Source organism: Falco rusticolus, chromosome W (genome assembly GCF_015220075.1).
Source record: "Falco rusticolus isolate bFalRus1 chromosome W, bFalRus1.pri, whole genome shotgun sequence".
Classification (NCBI taxonomy): Eukaryota; Metazoa; Chordata; class Aves; order Falconiformes; family Falconidae; genus Falco; species Falco rusticolus.
Window position 1 is genome coordinate 24,469,224 of NC_051209.1, and position 27,135 is coordinate 24,496,358.

The following is a 27,135-nucleotide window of genomic DNA, read 5'->3' on the forward strand; positions in this document are numbered from 1 at the left end:
TCTTATGGAGGAAAATTACTATTACCAGATTAGAGTTTTACATGTAAACCCAAATAAGTATTCAATATATCAATAACCACAGTAGATTAAGTTCATTTCTTAACAAAGCAATCACTCGGTGTCCACTGAACAAGAGATCAGACCAGCCACAGGATACCTAGGCTCATTTTTCTGCTTTGCCACAGAAACCCCATGAAACTCTATTAGCCTCCCTCTGCTTCCGTTCACCTATTGTAAAACAGGAATAACAATACTTCCTGCTAGAGGGACTCAGGGAATAACTAGATAAACAGAACAAGGTACAGATTATAGATTCTGCACATAAGGGAGGTTGGTAATAAAACAGTATTACAAAGCATCCTTCAAATTAGCTTAGTTTCAAGTAGGCCTTCCTGTAAGTTTTGCTTTTTTAACTTGCTCTAGAAGACAAGTAATTCAACTTCTTTTAAAACTAGTCCCCAATTTGCTTGCTGCGTCTTTGCCTCATTCCATCTTAAGAAAAATGGAAAATTCAAGATTTCATTGAGAAACAAATATAGATGAGCTATCCATTATTTCAAAATGCCACAGAAAAAGGGACCCCCAAATTTTTTTTTCCCCCTGCTAGATCTCTAATCTTTACTTTGGTTGACTGATTTCTCAGGGAAACATTAGCATTCAGCAAGATGTTTTATATTCAAGCTACATAATGCTTATGCATATTCTCATTCCAACTTACACACTGGGAAAGGAACACAAGCATACATACAAAAAAAATATCTTTAAATTTGAATATCTTGATGTATGAGTTTAACTCTGTACAAGATTCTTCCTTCAAAAAAAGTTTACAGTAGTAACATCAGCACAGTATCTTGCCATTTTTTATAGGTATCTAGTCACATGCATAAAACACCCTTCTCCAGTCTTACAGATGAAGATTTAATTCATTTTTATACTTTAAACAAGTGCAACTCAAAGGGTGCAGCAAACTGTCTGTACAAGGACTGACTCCCACACATGAAGTAGCTACAGTAAGTACCATCCCATCTTCTGTCTCATCCCTTTGTAAGATATGGCTGCTCATGAAGCAGAAAAATCCACTCATGCTAGAGTCCACGAAGTTCACAATCCAGAGCACTAGTTGAGACCCAGCTCCATCTGGATTTAAGCTAATACACCAGTCTCCAGCGTTCCAGAGCAGCCCGAGGCACATGTTTCCCTTCTGACTCCCAGTTGCAGCAATGTTCACCTCTGGCAAATACACAGCAAGACAACCAGAAGCAATAGTGGACTAAACCACCACAGGTTCTCCAGAGCTTATCTGTGAAAGTCATAACACTTAGGCAAATTCTATATAAGCTTCAGAACTGATCAACACATTTTTGTGGGCTACTCATCTACCCCATCTGGCTCCAACACTCCCCCTGAACTAGCAGTTGAAAAACATCAGCTCAGTGCCAGCTGGAGACTCCCCCATGGCAAGAGAACATACAGGTGGTCAGATCTGGTGACTTTACAGGACTTCTCACCCATCACATCTCCAGTAGGGATACACCAAGTCACAGAATCTGCCTTTTGTTTCTCACTTAAGGTAAGCATGTCTCTCTTACACAGCACCTACAATTTAAAACAAGCAGTTTCCTTCAAAGCACAGAAATATTTTCAAACTGCAGGAGCTGCAAATTTCATTTGGAAAAAAACCCCACACCAACCACCAAGCAGAAACACCAAAACCACCCACAAACCCAACAGACTGTAAGTAGGGTGGTTTGTTTCAGAAAGGGAGAAGCAGCATTTACGTGTAGTATTAGGACAGAGACACAGCTTTGACTAGCTACAACCACAAAGAAAAATACATGGTTTCTTTGGATACTGACATTTGCCCATGTTTTCTATTTATTACTGCAAGCTACAAGACCAGAATAGTTTTGGTGTGTTTCCGATTTTCATTTTAAAATTTTTTTGCAGTATCAATATTCAGAAATTGTAACTTTCACCGCACATTTTAAGTGATTGCATTCCTAATGAAGACAGTAGACTAAAAATATATTTGCAAATTTCTAGCATAATTTTTTTTTTTAGTATCCTGATCCATAGTTTTAATTTGGGTTTATAGTAAGCATGTATAAAATATTATTTTTATTCTAGTTGTAATCCTAGAATATTTGTCCATACTCCAAAAGGCAAGATAGATAACCAACAAAGAAATCTATGTTGAAACAAGGTAAAAATGCTATTCCTACAGCAGCGTTCTAGAAACGCACGAACCTGCAAGTGTTTTACCACTGTCACAGGATACAAGTTAGAACTTTACATTTAGTACAAATTCATCAGATTTTTCAGCTTATGGTATTGTACGCTTACTTTAATGATTTAAACCATTAATATTAGTATAGTACTTTGAAGGCATTTACACAGTTCAAACACTACAAATATAAGTGTTTGAATTATTACTACAAAGAAGTCAAAATTACAGATTCTTACAGTTGTTTTCTTTAACTTACATGCTACACAAAAGATACTACAGCATATGAGCTTTAGGTAAATATAATTAGCAAATTTAGAAATTTAAAATCAATCCACCAGATAAAGCTAGGTGTACAAGAAATGAAAGACAGCTTCAAATGCTTAAAGCACTAATAATGAAGAGATTAGAAGGTACTACCTAAGCAGGGTTACAAAACAGAAATAAAACAGCTTACTATAGCTCAAAGCTTTCTTCTACATCTTGACTATTCTAATCACCCAAGATGGCTGACACCACAGTTCTTTCTCCCTAATGTACAGTGCCATCAAATATTCCCATTTCAGCATTATAGGAAGTATATGCAAAAGAAAGAATGACTTTCTGATACTACTACCTCAGCACAATTATCAGCAACAGTAAAAAAAAAACCAACACAAAGTAGACAGAGACAAACTATAGTAACTATGAATAAAGGGAAAAAACAAATTTAAGAAGTGACACATGAAAGGAAAGGAAGAAGAAATAAAGCATTCCTCTAAATAAATTATAGCATAGAACTATTCAGCAATAGCTCTTTTGTCCTCAGACAAATATTTAAGACAGTAGCTGTTATTTCTAGGTAATCTTCCTTAGATTAAGGCTCACTAATCACAGTCCTAATTCTGCAGAGGATCAAAGCACACCAATTTACAGAGTCCTCTGGAACTCAGAGTATGATCTAAAAATAACAGCAAAGTCCCCAAAAGGGGACAAATCTTGTTGGATTGAGGCCCAATTTTGTGAGGTCTGAAAAGTCTCCCTAAAACATATCATTCACTCCCTGCACCCAGAAATATCAAGCAACTCAGCTATGGGAAGGTATAGAATTCTGAAACACCACAGTTGGATGGAAACAACACTATTTAACACATTAAGAATTGAGCGTCAAAGTTACAGATGACAGGGATATTTTCAGGCCAGCATAAAGAAAATTATGTCAGCAGCTCTCATTAGCACTCATTTCCCACTGTGTGTGAAGTCTTCTTACATATAACAAACTTTTTACTAAAGAAATTATAAAAAGCAGCAAATAACTTTTCACACTTCTGTTTAGTGTATCAATGACCAAGCTTACAGACTGTGTTTAACTTAAACCATTAGATATTTAAGAATTCACATATTTTAGATAAGCAGCTTAATTTACTACACATATGTGTATGAGAGACACTTATTGGGTAATTTTTTTGGAGAAATGGAAGGATAGGTTCAGGTAGGGCTATAAAAAAAAGTTGAAAATTGCTATAATTCATGTAATTCACAGGTAACTATCATATCAACTACTGAAATTCCATCTTAGAAACATTTAAGAACTTCACTTCCATGCATTTTGTAAAATAAGTTTTCCCACAAATCTTTCTTTCTATTACTATATCTTGTATATCGTAGTATAAGGAGTTAATTCAGCTAAGGGAAGCTGTTACTAGGATACTGCTATTTGTAGAACACATGAAAAATTCTACAGCAGCTGGGTACAACTTGACTCTTAAAATTAATTTTAATTCACAGCTATAAGAAACTCATCTAGATTCCCTAAGGGAAAATCAGAGCTTTTTTTTTTTTTTCCTTACATCTAATATGACTTTGTCACAGCACAGGAAGTCTCCAGATACTGCATAAGTACACATTCTTCAGCTGTAAAGTATTACATACCATCTCCAAAAGTAACCTAAAGATAAAAGTAACATTCAGCAGCAATTGCTAGAAACATCCCCATACAGTCTAATGCTGTTAGCTAGTCTACTAAACGGCAAACAGGTTATAAAGGTCATACAATTGTTTAGTTTATTTTGTGTTTGTTAGTATCATTAATGTCTATAACTTATGAAAGTCCTGAACAGGGAAAGCATATATTGCACAATACAAGTAACGGGGTGGGGGGAACACACAACCCTTCTCTCCCAGATTAGATGGTGCCATAGATAGGAAAAAAAAAAAAAAACCCACCACCTAAAATATTCATATCCTACTCAAGCTACAGAACTGTTAAGAGCACTCCTCATACTAAAGCTTCAACATCATGTCTTCAACATGTCTTTAAAGAATTGGTCTACATCATTCACTAGGGAGAACAATAATTAAGTTCAGCACACAGGACTGACTTGGGACTTAATTCACCCTTCAGACAAGGTCTCACAGGGTAACAGATGTTACAAAATACTTTTTCCATAGGGACTAAGAATCAAAACAGCATAATTCTCAGAACATGCTTGGGATATCTTCAAAGAGTATACTATATTAACTAGCAGGACTACTAAGAATATGATCACAGCTGCTTTAATAATAGCTTTATTTTGTTTGTGGGTGTTCAGAAATATGAAAGAGCATCTTATTTCTACAAGATCTTGGATATTTTCCAAATATCTGCCATAATGAAAGAAAAGGCAACAAAATCTGAGCAACATGAGCAATCAAGGTATTTCATCTGGGTCTGCGTAATTACTAGGAGGATAGAGTTAAGGGGGAAAAGAAGTTACCCTTTACCACTAGCATTTGCCATGCAAATTTTCCTTTTTCTACTGTACAAGATAGTTGGACCTGTTACCTGCAGGAAAGTTCACGCACAAGATGCTGATGCATCTACAAAATAAACTCAAGACACACTAACCTTAGATTCAAAGGCTTCCATACAAGTATGAGAATATGGAAATGGATTAATAAAGGGAAAAAAATGCCTAGTGAAGACAGGGACACCGTTTACTGCTAAAGAAAGCTCCCTCTGCCCAGTAACATCAACAAAAGCCCTATTAGAAAATTCTGTGACTAGGACACAAGCTGCTTTCAGTAAAAGAAAAAAAAAAAAGTTAAAATCTTTATGAATAAAACATCAGAACCTAAACAGCTAGTGCTAGATACATGTCCAGTGACACATTTCAGCCTTTTTTAGCAGAAAAGACTGATGAAGCACTGATAATAGCTCCTCTTTGGCCTGCAGACTGTTGATCCTTCCCAGGCAGCTGACTGATCACAGTTTTACATGAAAGGAATTATTTGAACTCCCCCCCCCCCTTTCCCAGACAGCTGTGGCAGCTGCCACAGATGACTACAAATGCCCTCATGCTTGCAAGGTTGTTAACACTGTAGCAAGCCTACACATTTATACTTGTAACTCCTACTCTCTTCCCTTTTGTGTGTTACTTTTATGTACAGCTCAGTAATTGGCTATTCATGACTGCACACAGCACCCAAAACAAGTCTCTAGAGTTACCACAATGCACAGAAATTTATTTTCCAAATCCATTTTCAAAGCGAAAAGGCCCTTTCCCATTAAAAAAAAAAAAAGTAACACTATCAAATGCTTATCAAGTCACTGTTGAGATGGTCACTCATTACTAGACCACATAAAGATTCTTTTTCTCCTCTCCTGCATGTGCTTCACCTTTACATAGCATCCAGTTGCTCCCAACATTTTCAATCTTATAACTAATAAAAATAAAAAGTCCAAATTGATTAAAGTTGCTTGTCACTTCACCTCCTCCAAATCAACAATTTTTGTTTGCTTGGGATTTTTTTTTTTTGTTAAGGATCAATACTGAAGTACTCAGTCACCTACAATATGCTTTCAGAGCTGTGACAACAGACCTGGACGCATTTTCCTTGCTTTCCACATAAAAAAAATCCATAGAATTTCACCATAGTAGGTGTAGAAAAGACAACACAGTCATTGGATAGACTAGCTTATGTCCTACTATCCTTGTGATTGGTACATTAATAATGAGCACACATCACAAGTGTCAAAATTCAGAAGTAAACCAGCCAACTAGATCCCAAACAGACAAAACACCCACCCTCCTAGGTCTTCTACTACAGATACTGTTCTAGCTGGTGGCTGGCTTTCAGCTGAGTCAATTATCATAAAGGCTTTCCACCCTAGTACAGGGTGGGTGCAGTGCAATCTTGAAACTAATAAATACTTGCTGTAGAGCAGGCAGCCAACTATCGACATTCCAGGCCAAAGAAGCTGTCAGAGAAACTAAACATTAATCTTTCTATTAGATTAAAAAAAAAATTAAAACCTACACAAACTGACAAAGGGAAAAAGTCTAAAGTGAGAGCATACACAACTTGTCCACAGATATAAACATAAAGTGTTAAGAACCAGCTGTCATTAACATGAACAATGAACACATTACAAAAAAATAAAACAAAGATGTAGAATGAATACAAGCAGCAAGATACACAAGTCTATATATGAACTGACAGGAATTAAGAAAATACTTCTACAGGCATGTCACTCCACAAGATATACAAGGGGTTCCTTGCCTTCCTTTCTGAAGCCACTTATCCCCTAATAAACAATCAAGATATTCATATTGAGCTAAATGATTCCTTAAGTCTTAAGCAAAAATTGAAAACTACCAAAAAAAAAAAAAAAGAATCAAACATGGATTTCTTTTAATAATAATAAAAATAAAAATAGGGAGATAAGCTCATTTCAATCTATTCTTCAAGAACATTTCTTGACTGTATGGCTTTCTTGAATTCTCAACAAGGATCCTTAGTTTCTCGGGTGAAGTCATCCAGCTCCATACAGATGTTCAATGTTTCAATATATTAAAGTCACAATAAAAGTTGACTGCCAGTGGCAGTCAAATATCCCAACTTCTAATAGCGACTGATGTTGAAGACCTTACAGAATGGAGTAATCATTGGAAACATCTAACCACATGGTAGTGCATTCTTGCACACACGTCCCCAATGTTCAGTCCTTCACTCAGAGCACAGATAAGCAACCCCACATCATTTGTTGTCCCTTTGAATTTTCTTGGAAGCTCCCAAATAAATATAACAATTTCAGTGGTTTGGGGTTTTTTGGTTGGGTTATTATTTATTTTAGGTATTTCCCTTTGTTAAAAGGCAAAATTTTGTTAACTAGAGCTTGAGGTTTTTTTATAGTTACATTGTGTCCTGCAGGTACAGAGATTTATTTTTTACTTTTAAAGCTGGTAACTACCTCCAAAGAGAATAAGTCCACTTGTTAAATAAAAAAGCAGCCCTAATAAAATGGAGTAAAACCACTTAAATGTCAGATTTTTTTTTGTGCGTGCAAGATAACTCCTGCCAGTGTTTAATTTTCATTAAAGAGGAAAACTACACAAATAAGAACTTAAAAAGGGATGGTTTCAACAAGAAAAAAAAAATACTTACTCTGTAAATAGTGCAAAACCATCAGCACAAGACTATAGCTGCTTAAAGTACCACGACTGGCATCATTTATGTCATGATAACTTGCCCACTTCTTAACCACCAGTACTAATGGACGAACTCTATTCTCAACTGCAAATAAAATAAATGCTTCTCAAAAAAAAGCACATTTAACTAGGCAGCAATCAATCAATATTTGTTCCTACTTGATCAGCATAATACAAAAGGTAACCTCAGAACATGGGAGTAAATATTTTATAGAATTTACTTAATTATTCTACAACGACTATTCATCTTATAAAAATCAGAAAAATATATTTGCATTTGAAAACAGTCTGAATAGTAAGATCCACAGATACATCACAAGGTATGCCAGGTAACTTACAGATAAGACAAAACTGGATGTGCCAATCAATGAAGCAGCGTCACATTCTACTTTAAGTTCTCTCCAGTTCACTGAACTAATTGCCTAAATGAACTTGCTGCCAGGACAAACCAAGTCTAAGTTTTTCTTATTTAGATTATATAAACTTTGAGGGCAAGGAAAAAAATTCTTCTGGTTGGAGGACACAGAGCTCATGCTTACATTTTCTTCAGGATCCATGAAAGCAGTAATCCCTGCACCAAAATATTAAATTTGCCTTGCCCTCAATAGCTTTTTTTTTGGTAATGAGATCTGTTAGATACAATAACACATTAAATCAAGATGTGCTTTTCATGAGTAAAGACATAAATAGTCATATTCCAGCTATGACCTTCTGAATTTCTGGGGAATATAGATAGCCTTCTAATGAAGGCTGTAATGTGTTATAGGGAGATGTCACTCACCACTACCTCCTAGGGACCTTACAGCATTATTTATTATTTGCAGATACATGGAAACAGATCATGAGCTCTGTCAGCTGCCTTACAATGCCTCATATGTTTTGGAATATCTTTTCTAACTTGACATCACTGGACAAAGTTTTGCATTCCACACATCAGGACAGGAATACATCCAGAGGTAATTACTTCATCCAGGACAAGAAACATTCTGCAATAGCACCAGTTGCTGCATTCTCCATTGTTCTGAAAATCCTACCAAGCATGAGATTTTCCTCACAACCTATTCGCAGCAGCTCAGCACACATGCCCCTGAAAGTAGTACTCTTCTTGGAATGAATGTCCTAGATCTGGAAGACCTCTGCAAAACAAAACTCTTTACCACCAGTCACCTCATCCCCTACGTTATACACCAGTGGTTGAACTAAGAGATATGACTACTACTACACTAACTGTGAGATGCAGAAGAATTACTGTACAGACATCATATGAACATGCATTAAGTGAAATAGGATTTTTTCCATGACAGAAATACAAATAGGCTCAAATTCCAAACTGGACACTTTTCTTCTATTGTGCCACCAAAAAAAAATATCTTTTTAGTTGACCTCATTCCAAGATAAGGTTTTCTGTTTGCTAGTACCCATAATTAGTATATAACAAAGTGTGCAACACGGCCAGTAAACTTTTCCTGACACTCTTTCATCAGTCAACAAGCTACCTCCTCAAGAAGATGCTCAGCAATATTATTTGCTCAAAACTAAAAGGTTCAGCTTCCACTAACTGAAATATCCCAACCATCAATTGCTAATTTAATTGCAGACATGCCTCCTTAGTTGACCAACTGATAACACAACAGCATCAACTTTAGTTGATAGCTCTGCTTAACCTACCTACATTTTCCCCTTCTGGGGGCATTCTGCTTCGCTTTGCCATATCATCTTTGAAATTTTTTTTTTAATTTTTTTTTTTTTTTACAGTACCTATGCACCAACATAGAAGGGCTAAATTCAAAAAGACAGAAGAACATCCACAGAAATATTTATGAATATTTTTTATCATGCTCACTAAGATAAGCAGTCCCTTGTTTGCCTAAGCATCTAATTTGTTCTAATGGAACAGAGATACCTCTCATGTGGAAGATGTATGGGCAATTTAATTTTTTGCTCCTGTGCAGGGTGAAGCCCTTCAGCCACATAAAATTTAAGTGAGCAGGATAATACTTTTAATGCTATCCACCCTGGTTGATGATGACTTCTAGAAGTATGTCAAGAGACTGTCTGATAAAAGTTTCCATTTGCTTTTCATTTGCCTGATGTCACCTGAGAGATTTTGTTGTCCAAAGACAAGATGACAGACTATGCTTGATGTAGCTTGCCTATTTAGGAAGGTCTCACACATTGAGGAGATAAGTTTTTTCAATCACAAGTCTCCCTTAGTTACCAACTCACTCCTTGGTGGTGAAGGAGTGGTACCACTTACAGGTGGTAAACTAAGCAGCACAGATGGCCTAGAAGTAGCAGCCTGAGGTCCACTCCTTATGTATTTATCTGCCAAATGACATCGTGATGCTAAGTAAGAAGAGCTTAGCACAGCATTAAGAGTGCTGTTCTTATTACTTCCCCTTTATAACTCTAAGTTTCAGGAAAAGATAGTGAAACAGATTCCTGAGGAGACACAAACCAGTTTTATTTTATGGTTAATATAAGAACTGAAGCAGTGTTATGGATTTTCCAAGGAAAGACTCAGTAACAGCACACAGCCACAGCTAGCTATTGGTCACACATCCCTATCAGTGGCTGTAACGAAATAAAATAAACTGGAGATTATACAAGATAATCATTAGTATAATTATCTGTAGAAGACTGAAGCAACCCTTGTAGTAGATATGTGGACCTTAATATGAAGGATCTTTGTTATCTTCTGAATATTACAATATTCAATTAAAAACTTAGCAGATATATTAGTTTTCTACATATATTTATAGAGGACAACAAGAAGTTATCTTGAAGCTAACGCAGTTAACTAGGTAATTATATATATTAACCTAATCAATTTTAATAGTCTATAAATACCAAACAACAAGTTTAAAAAGCAGAGTTTATAGAATATACTAAAAACTTACTGTATGCATAGGTTCTCAGAAGGAATGTATTTCTTATTCCTATGACATTGTTTACATTCAAGTCAAACTCCACACAGCTGTTGATGAGAAAAACACCTGAGCATCAGATATTAAATTTCAGAATATCTATTACCTAGAGGTAGAGAAATAATTTTTTAAATAATACTCTAGAAATTTTCTTCAGTTTTGATGCTGTGATTTCTACTGATTTTGTTTATAGTACTTTAATTGTTTATAGACTTGAATTCCATTATCATCAAAACGTAGTTCTTGTTTTACATAGAAGATACATGAAAATCCAAATCTAGGCCTAAGGACATCAAATAATTTTTGGATTTTTAACAAATCTTTCTCCCAACTAGACAATACACAATTTACTATGGACAACTTTCGATGCCAGGAACGATTCTGAGGTATTAGTTTAGCTAGTCACGCCAATGAACTGAGAAGAATAACTGGAAGAGGTCAAAAGGTAAGAATCTCTTTTCTGCAATGATGGGCAGAGATAAATCAGAAAGCATTTTTAAGTGAAAACCATTTATATAGTAAGTGGCACGTGTGAAAAGACTTCTGAATTGTTTCAGAGCATGCAATTTTTAACAATTGTTTCATACCGTTAACAGCAAATAAGGTCAAGGCAAACAAGCACTACCTGCTTTATTTATATCCCCCAAATTGAACTTCATACTGCATATAGAGCTTAACTGCTCACAGTACTCAAGAAACAATATTAATAGTCAGTAAGCCATAGAAACATTTTAACTCACAACAAGAAGAGCCTATTATTGACAAAGTAGTAGCTATTTGCGACGAGCGAGGGGAAGCAAGCGGCCGACTCAATATGAGTGATAAAGCAAGCTTCGATTTATTACGGCGCGATTATGTCTTATATACAGTTCCAGTTAATTATGCCTACTAGTCATCTGCTGATTGGCTAAGCTCTAAAGGGTTACATTTTCATATGTCCTCCTACTTGCGGTTTCTGCGGATAGCTAGCTACATATTTTTTTTTCCTCTCTTGTCTACGCGGATTCCTCAAAGTTATTTACAACATTAGGCACAAGGTCAGTGTTTTTCTCAGCTTCCTTATCAGCATGCCTCAGCATAGCTGCAAGGCCTGCTTCAGCTAACTTACGCTAACTTTGTTTCACAAAGATCTTTAAGGGAGTCATGGCCATGATCACACAGCCATTCTGCAACAGCCATTACCATTTTATATGTCCAAGTCACATTCACATAGTTTGCCTGAACACTCCTTTGGATTCTCTTGAACCGTTATAAGGGGAACATAGGCCTAGAATTTATTAAACATTAACAAAAACTTTAAGGTGAAAAAGGAGAACACAAACTGAATGCTTTCTCCTTTCACCAAATCAAAATAAGTAGTAAATAGCAATTTTCAAGTATATATGGACCACTGACAACATTAAAATCCAGACACAGAGATAGCACCCATTGAATTCTACCACCTTCTCTCAACAGCCAGGCATCAAGAGAATTGGCTTTCACAGGAAACTTGTCACATTTAGTTTCTGGTTTTGGCCAAAACAAGCTTAGTCCCATGGGTACAGAATACCCAAACCATTTTTCAAGACCTCTGTGAAAAAAAATGAATGGAGTGTGCATGTATGTGTGTATATATATATATATATATAAAAACATATATGAGCCTAGGAAAGACAGAGGCCAATAAGGATTGGGAAGAAACAGATACTTTAAATAAAAAGTCAGAACACAGATGGAGATAACAGGGTACATAAGAGAAAGATAACTGGAAAAGGAAAAAAACAACCCAAACAAGAAGCCCCTAACCCAAAGTCATGTCATTTTCCCTCTCCTCCCCTCTTCCAAAAAAACAATATAGAAAACCAGATGGTGAACAGCACTTTTTTCCTCTAAAAAATGCAATAGGCAGCTTCTAATCCAAGATTACACTTTAATTTAGTAGGAAATAAAGAATTCTTTAAATCCTGAAAGGTATACAAATATCACGATTTTTTTTTTTGCAAGTGACTGTAGTATAAGACTATAAATGCCTCCAAAGACATCCTCTGACATAATCACTACCATACCTAAAGTTTCTTTTTAAAGTTTATTTTCTGATGTTAAATTGGAAGAAAAAAAAATTTGCTATAGCTCCATGATTTATTCAAGATTTTTACCAGGAATTATCATTTAACTTCTCTATGAAGACTATCATTGTTACATGTAGCTAAGCCACATAACCCAAATTTTAGCTTGAGAAGTTTAATGCTTTCAGAAAGCATGGGAGAAACGACCATCTGTACTGTTAGAGAAGAAAGTTATTAGATAAAAATTATTCACATATTTAAAAGATAGGCAAGTATACAGAAATAAATATGGGATTAAGGTGTAAATTAAAAAAAACTACATAGCAAAACCCTATCAAGCATTATATAATCTGAGATGCAAGAGCAGCTTAAATGGATTATATTTATTAGTTCAAATTGTGAACATGACAGAATCAGTTTTATCACAGTAGGGTTTCTGCTGTGATAAAAGCATATAATGAATTTAGAAGTATGTGGGCAGGATAAAATAGATACAAGAAAGTTGTTCAAAAGTCCTATTTACAAAGAACAGTCAAACCATGTTATTACATGAAGGTGATGCATTTTGTAAGAATTGTGTAAGCCCATAAATATAGGAAGATTTGAACGTTACTCAGTTCTAACTAGTTTGAGTGCTTTACACATTTTTTCCTCTATATCAAATATTCATCACACAAGAAATACATTGTTCAGTCCTAGTACATGCCTCTGGATTATTTATTTTCGTGTCTTCATAATGAAGATACAATGAATACAGTAACATACAACACATCCACTTCTCTCCAGTTACTTTCCCCTTCTAAAAAAAAAAAAAGGGGGGGGCTACAGAATTAGCACCTAACACTGTTAGTAGTACATGTAATACTACACTGTTAAACACAGAATATCTTCCTGGAAGGCAGCAGAATACACTCTGCTAAAATGAACAAAAAATTTTAATCAAGAAAACAATGTCATCACAATAAACTAAAGTTTGTTTCAGTGTTGTTTGTATAGTGTAAGAGCTGTGAATTAGTAGCTTAAGCATCTCAATAGTTAAGATGCTTGCACAGAAAGCAAAATTATCTTTCACAACGATTTTCTTCCTACCACTGTTTGCCTGTCATGAACCATCTGTCAACTAGAATCCATTATGTACATATCACCCACAGAAATACGATTTACTACTATTAATTCACGTCACAGAAGCTAAACAGCATCTCAACCACAAGAGATATTTCAGGCCATCAGGGAAGTAAGCTGACCACCACTGCATGCTAGCTGTACAAATTTGCAATCCAACTACAGTACAACACAAAGCACAACTTCAGTGGGACTACTCATATGGATAGTACATACATAGATGCTTTCCTGTGTCAGAGTTTAAAAAACTATGTCGAACAAAATACTTGCCTGACTTTATCCCTGAACTTCACTATTGGCACTTTTGCTCGAATCAGCTGAGGTCGTTCAATGTAGCTTGCTGAAAGGGAGAAAAATATGCAATCAAGTTTTTTTAAGATCAGCATCTTACATGAGAGATCCTTAAGTAGAGTCAAGCTGACTGATCTATAGTAAATAGTAGCTTATTAAATTTAGCAAAAATATTCTCAGAAGGGCTGTGCTAAAGTAGCCTTTAGCAACTGCAGCAAAAATCCAATCTAGAAAAGAGTGGGGAAAAACAGAAAAGCACTAAATATTAGAAACACACATTAGTGGAAGATTTTTTTGTGTGTGTGAAATATATTCAAGAAATTTGAACATAAGGAATGCAGTTCTACAATGCTTTCACTGAGCAGTACTTGTAACGGAAGCCCTGAATAATTAAGGTGCAAAAATAAGGGAGCAAAAACAGACCCATCCAGGATGGCCAGATACTTAAGCCCAGCACCACATTGTAGCAAGGGGCATGTGATTAGCTGCATATTTGTTAGTCACATCTAGGCTGCTTGCAGTTGAAGTTCATATTTTTTAATCAGTAAAACGTATAACATAAGCATAATCAGTGCGTAGTGATAATACAGTTAAGACTTCAAGAACTGTTTCTTTGACTAAAGTACATATCAAGAAAGACATTTCCTATCAAATTACTACTGAAGACAGGACACCACTTTCCAAAAACAGGATAAGTTTTATTTGCCTTTTGCTTTAAGGCCAATAGGGCATGCAATAAATACACAATCACAGGACTGCACCTCAGATTACTATCCACAAAGTATAGATACACAGGCTCAATGTCAGGCCATCTAAACCCAAACACACTAAGATCTGCCAGACTCATACAGTGCCACCAAATGCATCTTCACACTCTAGCTCCCCAAAACTACTGCATCAGTCTTATTAATTGCAATTCCCCCATTCTTCACAATATCTCAGGCTACATATAGTAGTTGCCCATAATCTTGAGCAAGGAACGCACCCAAGAAAGTAATGGAAAAGACAAAGAAAAGCAGAGTGCATAGGTTACAGTATATGTATTTGGGCAAAAAGCACAGCTTTAGTAATTTCTTATATTGCAAACTACAGGATCACTTGAATTTGACTATATCTAACACTACATGTTTTCCCCTTATTTCCATAAATTAATCTCAAGTTAACATAAGTATGACAAAACTAGGATTAGTGCAGATTAAAAATAACTTTGAACATATAACTGATCTTTTTTTTTTTTGGGGGGGGGGGGGGGGGGGGGGGACGACCCGAGATCTTTCTATCAGTTTGGATAGCAACCTCAATTAAACAGTGTCAGCTCTACTACATTTGGATGATAACTTCAGTTCTGTTAAAATCCCACTGTGCAATATTCAATTTAAGAAATTTTACTTTTTTTTTGTTGAGACTTTTTGAAAGTGTTTTATGGATATGCACATTTGGACAGATTTGACTTGAGGTAATTCTTTACTAGGATCATACAATGCATTCAAATCCAAAGGAACACAGAGACTGGTATAAAAAAAACCCCAAAACACCAAATGTATTTATTTACTAATTTTAAAGGAAGAATCTTACAAAACTCCAACCCACATTCACTGAACATACAATCTAGTACAACTTACACAAGCATCTCCTCTTTCTAGCTGCACCTGCAAACACATCCAAGTACCCCTCTTCCAACATTCCAGAACATTCTGAATGTGAAGCTATAAAGCATGTAGAGCACTCTGCTTTCTTTCCTTTCACTACCAAATTTAAGACAAAGATGCCCAACACACAATCTATGGGAGGCAACTGTGGATATCTATCTACATGCCATAGCAATTCAACTTTTCTCACTATGACAGTTTCTGAAGGCCTCTTGAGAAATTAACTGACCTCATTCTAGTAACTATCCACTTCCAAATACATCCTTGCCTGCAAGTGCATCCCAACACTTGATGGGTACCTGTGCCAAATTGGGGGGGGGGGGGGGGGGGGGGGGGGGGGGGGGGAAGCCACAAAGAAAACCCACCAAAAACCAACCAACCAAAAAAAAAAAATCTAGTCCAACATAGTCCCAAATCTGTTTCCTAAGGGTGAAAGAGAACAAAGAGGATGTTAGAAGGTAGCGACTTGCTGCTGGTATCACTCTTTCTTGGCTCACCACTGATGACACTGTTAGCAGAATCTCTATTGTACACAAACATCAGATCATCATATATACCAGGGAAGAAACAGTCACAAACACAGGATGTGAAATCCTGAAATACATACAGGTTGAATAAATGCCTTAGTAAACTGACTGAAAACTCTCTTGACTCTGATGCTATAACCAGAGGGGCCACACCAAAGAACATGTAAAGAATTCCACGTAGACACACCAACTGTGGAGCAGCTATGATAGTCACAGATACCACTTCAACTGTAGTGAAAAAGAATATAATCATTTCAAAGACTACTAAACACCATTTAACGAATAACCCATTCATGCAGAATTTCAGATTAAACAGCTTAAATCTCTCTTTTCTTTTGCAGAATAAAAAATTAAGCAATTAAAAAAAATATTAATCCCAAACTTAGTATATGTCAAAAAGATCTTTGGCATCCTGCACATGTAGCCTGGTCTCATCAATAGGGTTATACTATAGAAAGAAAAATTGGGTGACACAGAAGTCCGAATCCAAAGTTGTAAAGAATCTAGGAGGGTACAACCCAGCACAGGATGAATTAATTGTTGACATTTGGAATTCACTCTCTTTTCTTGCGAAGCAAGATCTTTTTGCAAAACCATGTCTGTGACTAAACAGAAGTGTTTTCTTCCACTCATGTTAAAGAATATTTTATAAATTGAATGAGGACTATATATACAAGCCTTAGAGAACTACATATGTTTTATTCTGTGTCTTATTAAAGGTATGTAGTATATAATAAGTTGTCAGTAAGCAACAACTAACTAACATATATTGCTCACATCATATGATAAACGTAATCACGTACCAAGAGTATCTACTCTAAACCAGTCTGAATAGGAGCAGTATGAATTAGGTTGTTGGGTTTTCTTTTTTTAAATTTTATCTGACTACATTTTCAGCTGAGAGGAATATTTGCATGTGAATATTTTAGGTAAAGACGACATTCTGAATACTTATGCGATGCCATTCTAAACTCATTAAGTTTTATCGTCACCATGATTAAAGCAAACAGGAGTATAGTTAATAAATTAACTTTTGCATCTATGGCAGGAAGTTGAGAGATAACTGTATAGTTGTAAAGAATTCCCCAGGGAGGCATGTCAAGCTTGAGAAACAGTATTTCCAGGTCACTTTATTACAGCCCTCCAACTGTTTTAACTCATTTACAATGTTACCATGAGCGAGACAGAGGGAAGAAAAAAGGTTGAAGAGGATCTTAACCCTAGCCACATAGAAATACACAGAGAACAAAAGGTCCTTTTTTAAACAGAATGTTTTTCTTTCCATGCAATGTTTGGAAGAGATATAGATGTATGTCCATACCACCATGCAGTATTTTATATTCTCACCTACCTGTGAAGTCCTTCAAGGTCATTCATTTCAGTTCAAGTTCCCTTGCTTGTCCGAGCTGTTGCACATTCCCCTAGACAACTGTTATGCAGATTCTATTCAAATCTCCTAGTCTCAACACTACAGCACCTCTTTGTATAACTAAGAGAAAATAAGCTTTTTGTTATTTATTCAAAGAGTAAACACCAGTCAACTTACTACTGCTAAGTTGTTGTTCAAATTGTTCAATGTTGTTCAAATGAATCCTGCCTAGACTGGATGAATCTAAAGAGAGTGATCAGTTTCAGGTTTACTCTCAGTATTGAACTCTGTTCAATATGTTATTAACAGTTATCACCCCAAATTCACATTTCTAAAAGATGTTGACTTAAGCATACAGTTCTGTGGGTGTTAGCCAGTATTGTACAAAAAATAGATATGTGCAAGTATCTGAACAAATACATGGAAACTACATGTACTCTGCTAGTCTTTGATACAGAAGACTTATTACTACTATTCTTATATCTCTCTACTCTAGGAGAAACACAATACATTTAAGATTAACAGAACCCATAAAGACAGTGAATAAATATCAGAAGTTTTTTTTCCTATTTTAACTCTGTGACTAGACTATTAAAAAAGAATGCATCTTAATTTCAGTCAGTATTCTACACGTAGAATGGCAACACAGAAAAGCTTCTGTCTATAAGACTTTAAATCTGATGGGCTCAAATTCCTTGCTCGCACTTGTTACCTTTTGCAAGCCTGAAACAGAAATAAACTGGAGTTTAGATAAAGTTTGAATCCACTTCCCAGACCTCCCAGAACAAAACAGTTATCTAACAAATCACTGTATAGAGAGGATAAGAGAGATGGCACTTAAAGTTCTGAAGTTGATTTACCTTAAAAAGACAAGACTTTTCTTCAGAATGCTTTCCAATTTATCACTCAATCATGGAATTAAGGCAAAATAAACAGAGAATCACACTCTTCTTATAGCCCTTATTTTGGAATGTATAGGAAAACCAGAGTGCATAAACAAAGAGGAAGATGTTAGGAAAGGCACAGCTAGAAAAGAAACTTCTCCCAGTTTCCTAAACTGCAGTGGTCTGGGAAAAGGCTAGAAAAGCTCTAAAACATTACCTATGCTACAAGTCTCCTTATAAAAAAAAAGTTTGTTTGGTTTTTTTTTTTAGCCCTTTAACTCTTTCACAAAACCAGCCCAAGAACTTTTAAATAACATCTTTCTTGTTTCTCATACATCTTGGCACATGTATTTAGTTAGCTTTCATGTCCAGCCCAAACTATGTTTATTTCTGTTCTCATGTGAAGCAAGGAACATGTTTAATGACAGCTCACACACTTGTTGAGAACATGCTGCAGTCTTTCCTCCACAGCAGAAAGAACAAACTACTTCACTAGTACAATTACTGGACAGCACAAAACCTAAAAATCATCATCAGAAGCAGTTTCATACCTTTTAGGTTGTTAAAAAGCACATGCAATAAAATACAGAATACTGTTTGAATGAAATGAATTCTCAAAGCAGCTTGGTACAGACAAATCTTACACTTGCTTGTACACAGCAGCAGCATACATGCACTCACGATAATCCTTTAAAGGCTGCAAATCTAGAATTCTGGTTCAAGTTGAAGTAATGTCTCAAAAGTATTACATTTTTTGTATGCTTTCTCTTTAAATATATCTAATTGTAGATACCACATTTTCTGATTAAGTAGCAGCTAACTTCTGAAGACATTAGAAGGTAGGAAATCTCTTAAACAAGAAATTGCATTTCTATTTAAAAAAAAACCTTAACAGCCAATTTGGAGCTGAACGAACAGATATTTCTGAGCACGTAAGCCTGACTCCACAAATCCACAGGAGTGCCAACAGGATACCACTGAAGCATACTGCTAAGATCATCTTCCCAGAAGCAGAGAAAAAGCATATGAATCTATTAGCTTCTGAAATCTAGCTTAGGGAACACCCCCACTCCCCTCCCCCCCCCCCAAAAAAAAAACAACAACCCAACAGCCCACAAGCTAATTTGAAATTTTGGATGACAGCAACTGTATTTGCCTAAATAAGCTTTAACATACAAATTTTCAGTGAACTAAATCCAAATGGAAAGACCCATATGGAAAATCTTTTTCATTTTCAATCAAAGGAATGTTTTCAAACAACTGTTGTCTATCAATTTTATCCACAGAACATCCATACACAGATACAAGGATAGATGGCTAAGTACAGGAATTCATACCCATAGCGATATTAAAATTACAAAGAGATTATCTAAGGTCTACATACCACAACCAAAATAGTCTGACAGGAGCAGTAATAGCAGCAGCATTTTGTCCTGTCTCACCTTCCACAGAGCATTTTGATTTAGCTGACCAAAGGCACTTGCAAGATAACAAAGAATTTGGAAAGCATCAGAAATGAGCAATGGCACAAACAAAAACCTTCAGGGATCACTCCCACATGACCATCATGTCTTTCCGTTACTGGCAAACGGACTTGATTTTGTCAAACTGTCACAGAACACAACCTCTTGAAAAAAACAAAACAGAAGAGGATGAGAATTTATTTAGATGCTCCCTTTTTGGTCCCTGAAAATACAATTATTTTATCACTGTGCTTCTCAGCACTAGAATGACTTGCATCCTAGACATATTCAGACTAAGTTCTGGACCACTTATGCAAACATCAATATTTAATGACTTATTGCTATTGTATATCAAATGCCTTTTCTGAGATGGATATATCAAGTCTTGAGTGAGTTGCTGAAATCTGGGTATGCACACCTGCCAGTGAAGACATTTTGAAGTTTGCATTAAAATTTATGGTTGTTCCTTTTACCATTGCAGGATTGTTCAGAACAGCAATATAAGGAGTAACATCAAAGAATATATCACAAGTCCGAGAACTAGGGGGACACAGTCATTGATATTAATAAGTGATGGGATCTTTTATAAAACAAAGGATGGCACAAAAATCTCTCTTATGTAAGAGGCTTTCACTTTTAAGTCAAGAACTGCCCCAGTGAATTCTCTATCTGAAAGGAGCCTAAACAACTTATAAAGAACTATGAATTGACCTGTTTCTCCTATGCGTGCTAGTACTGTCAACATTTAATATTTTCTTCACTAGGCACCTAACTTAACGACTTCACTGGCATCAAGTCATCGTCCCTGTCCTGTCTCATGTGTCCGCCCCTGCCCCCCCTCACCACCCCCCCCCCCCAAAAAAAAAAAAAAAAGTTTTACAGTGTATTGTGAGTAACATCTTATTTTACAAAACCTTAGAATATTGTCCCCAGGAAGGCACTTCAATCTAAAAGACTGTGAAATCTGTTAGTGAAACCTTACTAAACAGAAATCCACTCCCTCTCACAATTGTGATCCAGTATTCAAAAATCATTTTAGATGCTACCTGTTCTTGAAGTCCACTAGTTTGGAAGGCAACCCTTACATTTTTTTTCTAATTATTATACATCAGCACCAAGATAAGTAACGTTACTAAATATTTATAGCTTTTCTCCAAACAATACTGTGATTAGAAGCTAAACAACATGCAATTACATAAGTTTCTTACAACTGTACATCAAAACTTCTTCCAGAGTTGCCAATAATCTTACCACCTCACTATAGCCAGGAACTTACAAAGTTTAGTAGTGAACAGTTTTTGGATTAAGAGGAGTATATGCCTTGCTTCAGTCTTCTGATTTACCTGAAATATGATATTAACAAAAAAATTGATATCACCGATTTAAGTGTTCCTTGTTCTTATATAATAGACATGCTTTACTTTTCAAATAAAAAAAAATTCACAATAAGATATGTACATTAGTATGAACACATTCCTTGGTCTACAGATACATTTAGCATAGCAAAAGCCTGACAGAACAATTAATCTTCAACATGCAAACTAACTGACATTTACAAATCACATAACTTGAGGGAAAGCTAGCCCTACTTATACAAAAATGTAATTCCTTTTCAGTGTTTCAATTCTTTCAAAATTATGCTCTAGATTCTTTGTTATCTCTTTTCTCTCAACTTAAATTCTAATAAACATTTTCTCTCACAAAAAAAATACTTAAAATATTTTGCATATCAAATTCCTCCTTATGTCTGCTCACTAAATTTAGTGGCTATGAATCTAAAGAAATAAAAAAATTGTACTTGTTAAAAATTGTTCCTGCATCTAAAATGTTCTTTAAACAATTTTCTTTATGATCTTAGGCAACTTACCTCTCCATTTTGCTGTTCTTTGTTCACCTGTTAAATTCACATTTGCAACATTATTGGACCCACAGTTCATAAGTATTAAGTGAAAAAATATGTTACTAAATCAAAATTATTTGAACGTTTGTTTCTCATTTTAAAATCTAGCCTTATAAAAATACATACATTTTAAAAATATATTTTGGTTTTATATTTTTTTTAAGATTACTTACTGGTTTTTCTTTAACAACCAAGCACAAGTCACCATCACTGCTACGAGTGCCAAACCCATTCAGTGAGGACCCAACCAAAAAGAGTCTGCTCTCTGTAACAGAAGAATCATGGAATAAAACTGGTGTGACATCACAGTTTAAGAGGAAGGAAGAACTGTGAACTTCAACATTCAAGCTGATATTAAGCAATCAAAATCAAAACATACGTGGAAAAATAAGCCGAATTTCTCTCTGGAGTTCTGTTCTGCAAAGTTCTTTTCTGTTCAAGTCACAGGTCTGTTGCTGACATGCTTGAAACAACTCCAAAACCTGCCAACTTAGCTAGACATACACATTCAAAAAGTAAAGAAAAAGGGAATTGAACAATCTTTCCTGACAGAGATGCAATTACATCAAACATAGAAGACTGCATTAAAGAAAAAAAAAATATTCACGCAATCTATTCCACTGTAGAGTTTTACCACACTTAAATTCATATTGAACACCTTCCTGGAAGAAATTTCTGCAAAGTTTTTAAATTTAAATTTGTTCAATCTGTTATAAATGTCTATCCACAGAAAATTATTGCCCCATCAGTATCTGCAGCCTTTCATGGAACAAGCAACAAAAGACCAGATATATCTTCTGCTGACAGACACATAGATTTCCTGACATTAGCATGAAAAGCTAACACCACCCCTATCCCCACACACACACCCTCCACCCCTACCCCCCCCGCCACCCCACCCCCCATCAAAACGCTCCAAACCCAAACACACGAGAAGACTATATAAGACCACAGTGGCAGCCACATTTATTAATATTCCTTCTAACGACAGCTCAGCAATAGAGACCCCATGACACTATCAAAGAACCTTGCAGAAAACGTTGTGGTCTCCCACAGCACCATTGGACCCTGCCTACTCAGAAGGCAGACGTAAAGCACAGGCATAGAAGGATATTACCTTATCTTTTGCCACAGGGAGCATGGTTTCTGGAAATGAAGTATCTTGCAACAGAGGGACACATCCAGTTAAATCTGGTATGTAATGCACATGGAACAGTGGAGACCGAATTGAATCTGGGAAGGAATACTGATGTTGTTCTGGTAAATGTACTGCTTGGTTAACTACAGTTGTTTCATGACGAAGTGAATGAAACCGCTGTCGTTTGACATCATATGGAACACTTTGTTCACTTGGTCTCCTAAGAAAAAAAAAAAAAAAAAATCACGTGACTTTCACTAAAAGCAAGTATTCTACAGGACAAAAAAAAAAAGACATGCCCATCCTAGGCATTAGGTGAAACAAACCTGGAATGGGAAAGAGAACAAACAAAAAGAGCATAGATACCCTTGAAGTGAATTGATACAACTGCTTTACAAGAGTATCTACATCAACCAATTGAAACCTAAGTGGGAAGTTCAGTTAAATAGGACAGTTAAGAAAGATGAATGCTGGTATTTTTTTTTAAAGATACATACAGACTATGCAAGTGTACTTTTCTTTAAGATCAGCAGAAGTGCAGTGAGAAAATTTTGTGAGTTCTGAATACCCAGTGATGAATAAGTTCAATAGTGGGGAGGGGAGAAAAAAGCAGCTTACCACAATAGCCATTCAAAATGTAGCATTAGTCTGTGTAGGGTTAGATTTAGGTTGTACAGACAGTGAAATGTGTAACCTGGGCAAAAAAAGAACCACTATTCATTTGACAAATCAAACTAATTTTGATTTAATTAGAAAAATTAAGCTACACAGGCCATAAAACTAATGTCTCCTCATTAAGTCATTTTTCACAGGAATTCAAATATATTTGAAGAGATATAGTGATCTTACAGACAGTCCCTTGGCATCTGAACTCTTCATTAAGAAAAATTTGTACTGAAAGCTGATCAGTAATCGAATACTGTGGTCTATCCACAGTAAAGAATAAAAGAGAACATTCATATTTTGTTTATACATCAAGTATTGCATACAAGCTAACCAGTAGGGGGGTATTCACACATTTTTTTAATTAAAAAAATCATTAAATCAGGTGTTCATATGTATCCATGAATGAACTATTAATAAAACTAGTTATTTCTTGTAGTCAGGAAATCTGGCACAGCTTTTGGGGACCTGGACAGATAGTATTATTATACAAACACAAGTTTATCTTGAGACCTCAAGTCACCATTTCAGTTTTCAAGTCAGAGAGAAGTTCTGATAACATCACTCACCCACAGCCTTAAAAGAGCTCATAATGTAATGTTAAATCAAAACATGATGTTGTTTCAGCTTATTTTGACTGAAAAACACTTACATAGGCACATCTTCAGCAAAAATAAGAAGAGTTGACTCAAGATCTAAGGATTAACTAGTTGACTGCAAATCTCTTAATACAACATAGCTTTCCATAAACCAGACTGGTCAAGAGGAAAACATGCATACAGGATGAAACCAGGAACTTCTTTAGTTCACGTGACTTATATACTCAACTATAGCTTAACACAATATAGTTAACTGTACTTATTTTCTCATCTGTTACATCTGGAAGAGAAATAGCATACAGGAAAGTTTTGAAGACAGATCACATAATGCTTCATTCCCTACCAGTTCATTCACAGATCTATTAAAAAACTGTGCAAACATACATCAACTTCTGAACTGATAAGTAATTTTTTTTCCTAGATTGTGTGGTTTTAGTTTCTCTTACCAATCTGAAATTCCTCATTCTGTTGCAACTAAGGTAACAAAGAAAACTATGTAAATTCAAGTAAGTTTAGTTTTTTGAAAAGTAGAAAAATTACATTTCCATAAAATTCCTCTTAAAAAAAGAACTTATGTATGCTTGAATTTAGCACTTCGTATTTGAAAAATAAAACATCATATGATTAAGAAAATCAGGAGAAACATCTAGCATGTCATCAGAAAAACATCACAATTCCCATAAAACACTGAAGGGGCAGTCTTAGCTTAACAAATTGACATGAAGAGAACACTCACTTTATTGACACAAACCCTCTTATAGTCAAGCACACACAGACTATGATCTATTACAGTATTAAAATAAAAATATGCAAGTAACAGCTCTGTAAGGCCACAGCTGTTGGAAAATAAAAACTACACATTAAGTCATTTATGAGTACTAAAATTCTCAAAAGCAGATACATGAAAGCTTTAAAGATCCATGACACTGCCTGTTTCATCAAAAATGTTTTATTCAGTATTTTTGCAATTTCTAACAAAATTCAAGCTGCACAAGAAATCTACGTTAGACAAACTTCATCACAGGTACATTACAACCAGAACTAGTCACACACAAAGAACTTACTTTCTTCCTCGGAATGACACGGGGGCTGCAGAAATACATACTGGAATGCCATTTCCATAAGTCAGTGGCTGCAGCGTAACATCTGGAATAATTGCACGGTTCCCACTCAGAGCCCTGGAAAGACTACAAACCATAATTGTTATTCATATAACAACTAAGATGCTTTCTTGGAGTTGGTGGTTTTTTTCTTAAGTAAATATTAAACTCAGTAAGATCTCCCATTTTTTCCTTAAAAGCAATACATCTGTCCTTTCTATTCAAAATGAAGAGATGTTTTAGTATATATTGTATTTTTAACAAGAAAAAAAATGGTCATTCTTTAGAGCACACACATAAGAAGAGGTTAACAAAAAAATATTAACTTAAGGCAGCATTAAATTTAAGAGCCTAGAGAACACCATCATGTCTTCAGACCTAACCTCAAGAATAAAGTTTCTTCCCCTTCTCATCTCCTCCCTGGTTTCCCAAGTAAACAAATACAACTGAAGATCCTTAAAACTGAACCGTGGATTATTAACACTAACCACTGCAATGGCATTACATGCATTATGCACAACGCAGGAGAGAATTAATGTGGCGTACGAGACACGGACTTTGCAAGGGTTGTGAAGCAAAGACATTTATTGTTAGTTAGTTATGGCTTTTATAAGTTCATACTCTGTATGTGCGCTGGTAAAAGCTTTATTATTGGTCAAACTATTGTCCACATGCCCAGCCGCTGTTCACTATAGGTTACTCTCTGCTGTTCATGCTGTTTCCTTATCTTCTAGAGGTGAGATCACATTCCTCCTTTGTTTCTGTCTCATCCAGGTTTCTTCTCATACTCCCTCAAAGTTATTTACCTCTTTGCTGCAGGATCACAGCTGCACATTGTCAATGTCAAAACCTGCTCTCTCAGTTCCCTACAAATTAAGACTTGCAGCGTAGCTTATGAAGGCACGGACTCAGGTTGTGGTGCAACCAGAGACACTTCATTGTGCAGAGAAGCTCATATTTATATCTCTGAGCCAGGATACAAATTCCAGCTGTAGGTACCACCAGGCTCAGGGCGGAAACTGTTCATGCAGTTACATAGCTATATGTGGTTATAAACATGCAAACACCTTTCAGCTAGATAACCAGGTTTATCTTTCTTACTTTCCTTCACAATATCCAGTTGTTCTCTTATCTCCTGCCAGATCAGACATTCTCCATCCTCCTCCCCCACATTGCAGGTCACCAACAGAAGTGATACAGCTCTGTTTTTATAAAACACCTTCCTATTTGTTTTAAAAGTTTAACGCAGTCTAATGTTAAACACAGTGGGGAAAAAACATACTCTATAAACAGAAATATTTCTTTCAAGAGACAGTTATCTGTTGTTTTCAACCCAATCCCCACTATTGAGTCTTACTGTACTTACGTTGCATTCTGAAATCTGAACATCTGAAAACTGAACATCAATAATTTGCTGGTGAGAAAGAAGAGTAGGTGGTATATTTAGAGGAAGCTTATTGAAGAAATTACTTCGCTGCTGATGTTTTGGAGGGAAGGGTGGACAACCCAAGTTGGAAGAATTTGGGAACACGCTCCTTTCTACTTGAAGTGAACATGTAACCTTTTACCTGTATTTTAAAAAATAACACAAAATTAGGCAACAATAAACACTACTAACCTTTTAAAATTCTGGTTTAAAACCTGAAATAATCTAGAATATATTTACACAGATTGCTTAAAAGAATTGTGACTATGGGCTAGTTTTATCTCCTTTCAGTAGGAGACACTAAACAGAAGTACTATATTTTCTAATTTTCACAATTGCTACTTGATTTACTTATTCT

At 35.6% G+C, this 27,135-nt stretch overlaps 1 protein-coding gene and 1 long non-coding RNA gene across 2 annotated transcripts in view; both read right to left on the reverse strand.

The window, feature by feature from the left end:
- The window catches only part of LOC119140742 (poly(A) RNA polymerase GLD2-like), a gene marked incomplete at both ends in the record, with an annotated part of 42,925 nt that extends 16,010 nt beyond the window's left edge, over window positions 1-26,915 (reverse strand). Inside the window, 11 exon segments of the mRNA XM_037372274.1 lie at window positions 3,652-3,701; window positions 7,631-7,759; window positions 10,575-10,651; window positions 14,039-14,108; window positions 21,228-21,294; window positions 22,025-22,116; window positions 22,231-22,345; window positions 22,969-23,209; window positions 25,316-25,438; window positions 26,453-26,553; window positions 26,718-26,915. Of these exon segments, the coding sequence (XP_037228171.1) occupies window positions 3,652-3,701; window positions 7,631-7,759; window positions 10,575-10,651; window positions 14,039-14,108; window positions 21,228-21,294; window positions 22,025-22,116; window positions 22,231-22,345; window positions 22,969-23,209; window positions 25,316-25,438; window positions 26,453-26,553; window positions 26,718-26,915 (1,263 nt within the window).
- LOC119140852 lies at window positions 15,302-19,541 on the reverse strand. Its single transcript, XR_005101751.1, has 2 exons — window positions 18,465-19,541; window positions 15,302-18,327 (listed from the first exon to the last, which is right to left on the reverse strand). It is a non-coding gene; the product is annotated as an uncharacterized LOC119140852 (long non-coding RNA).
- Window positions 26,916-27,135: the final 220 nt, after the last annotated feature.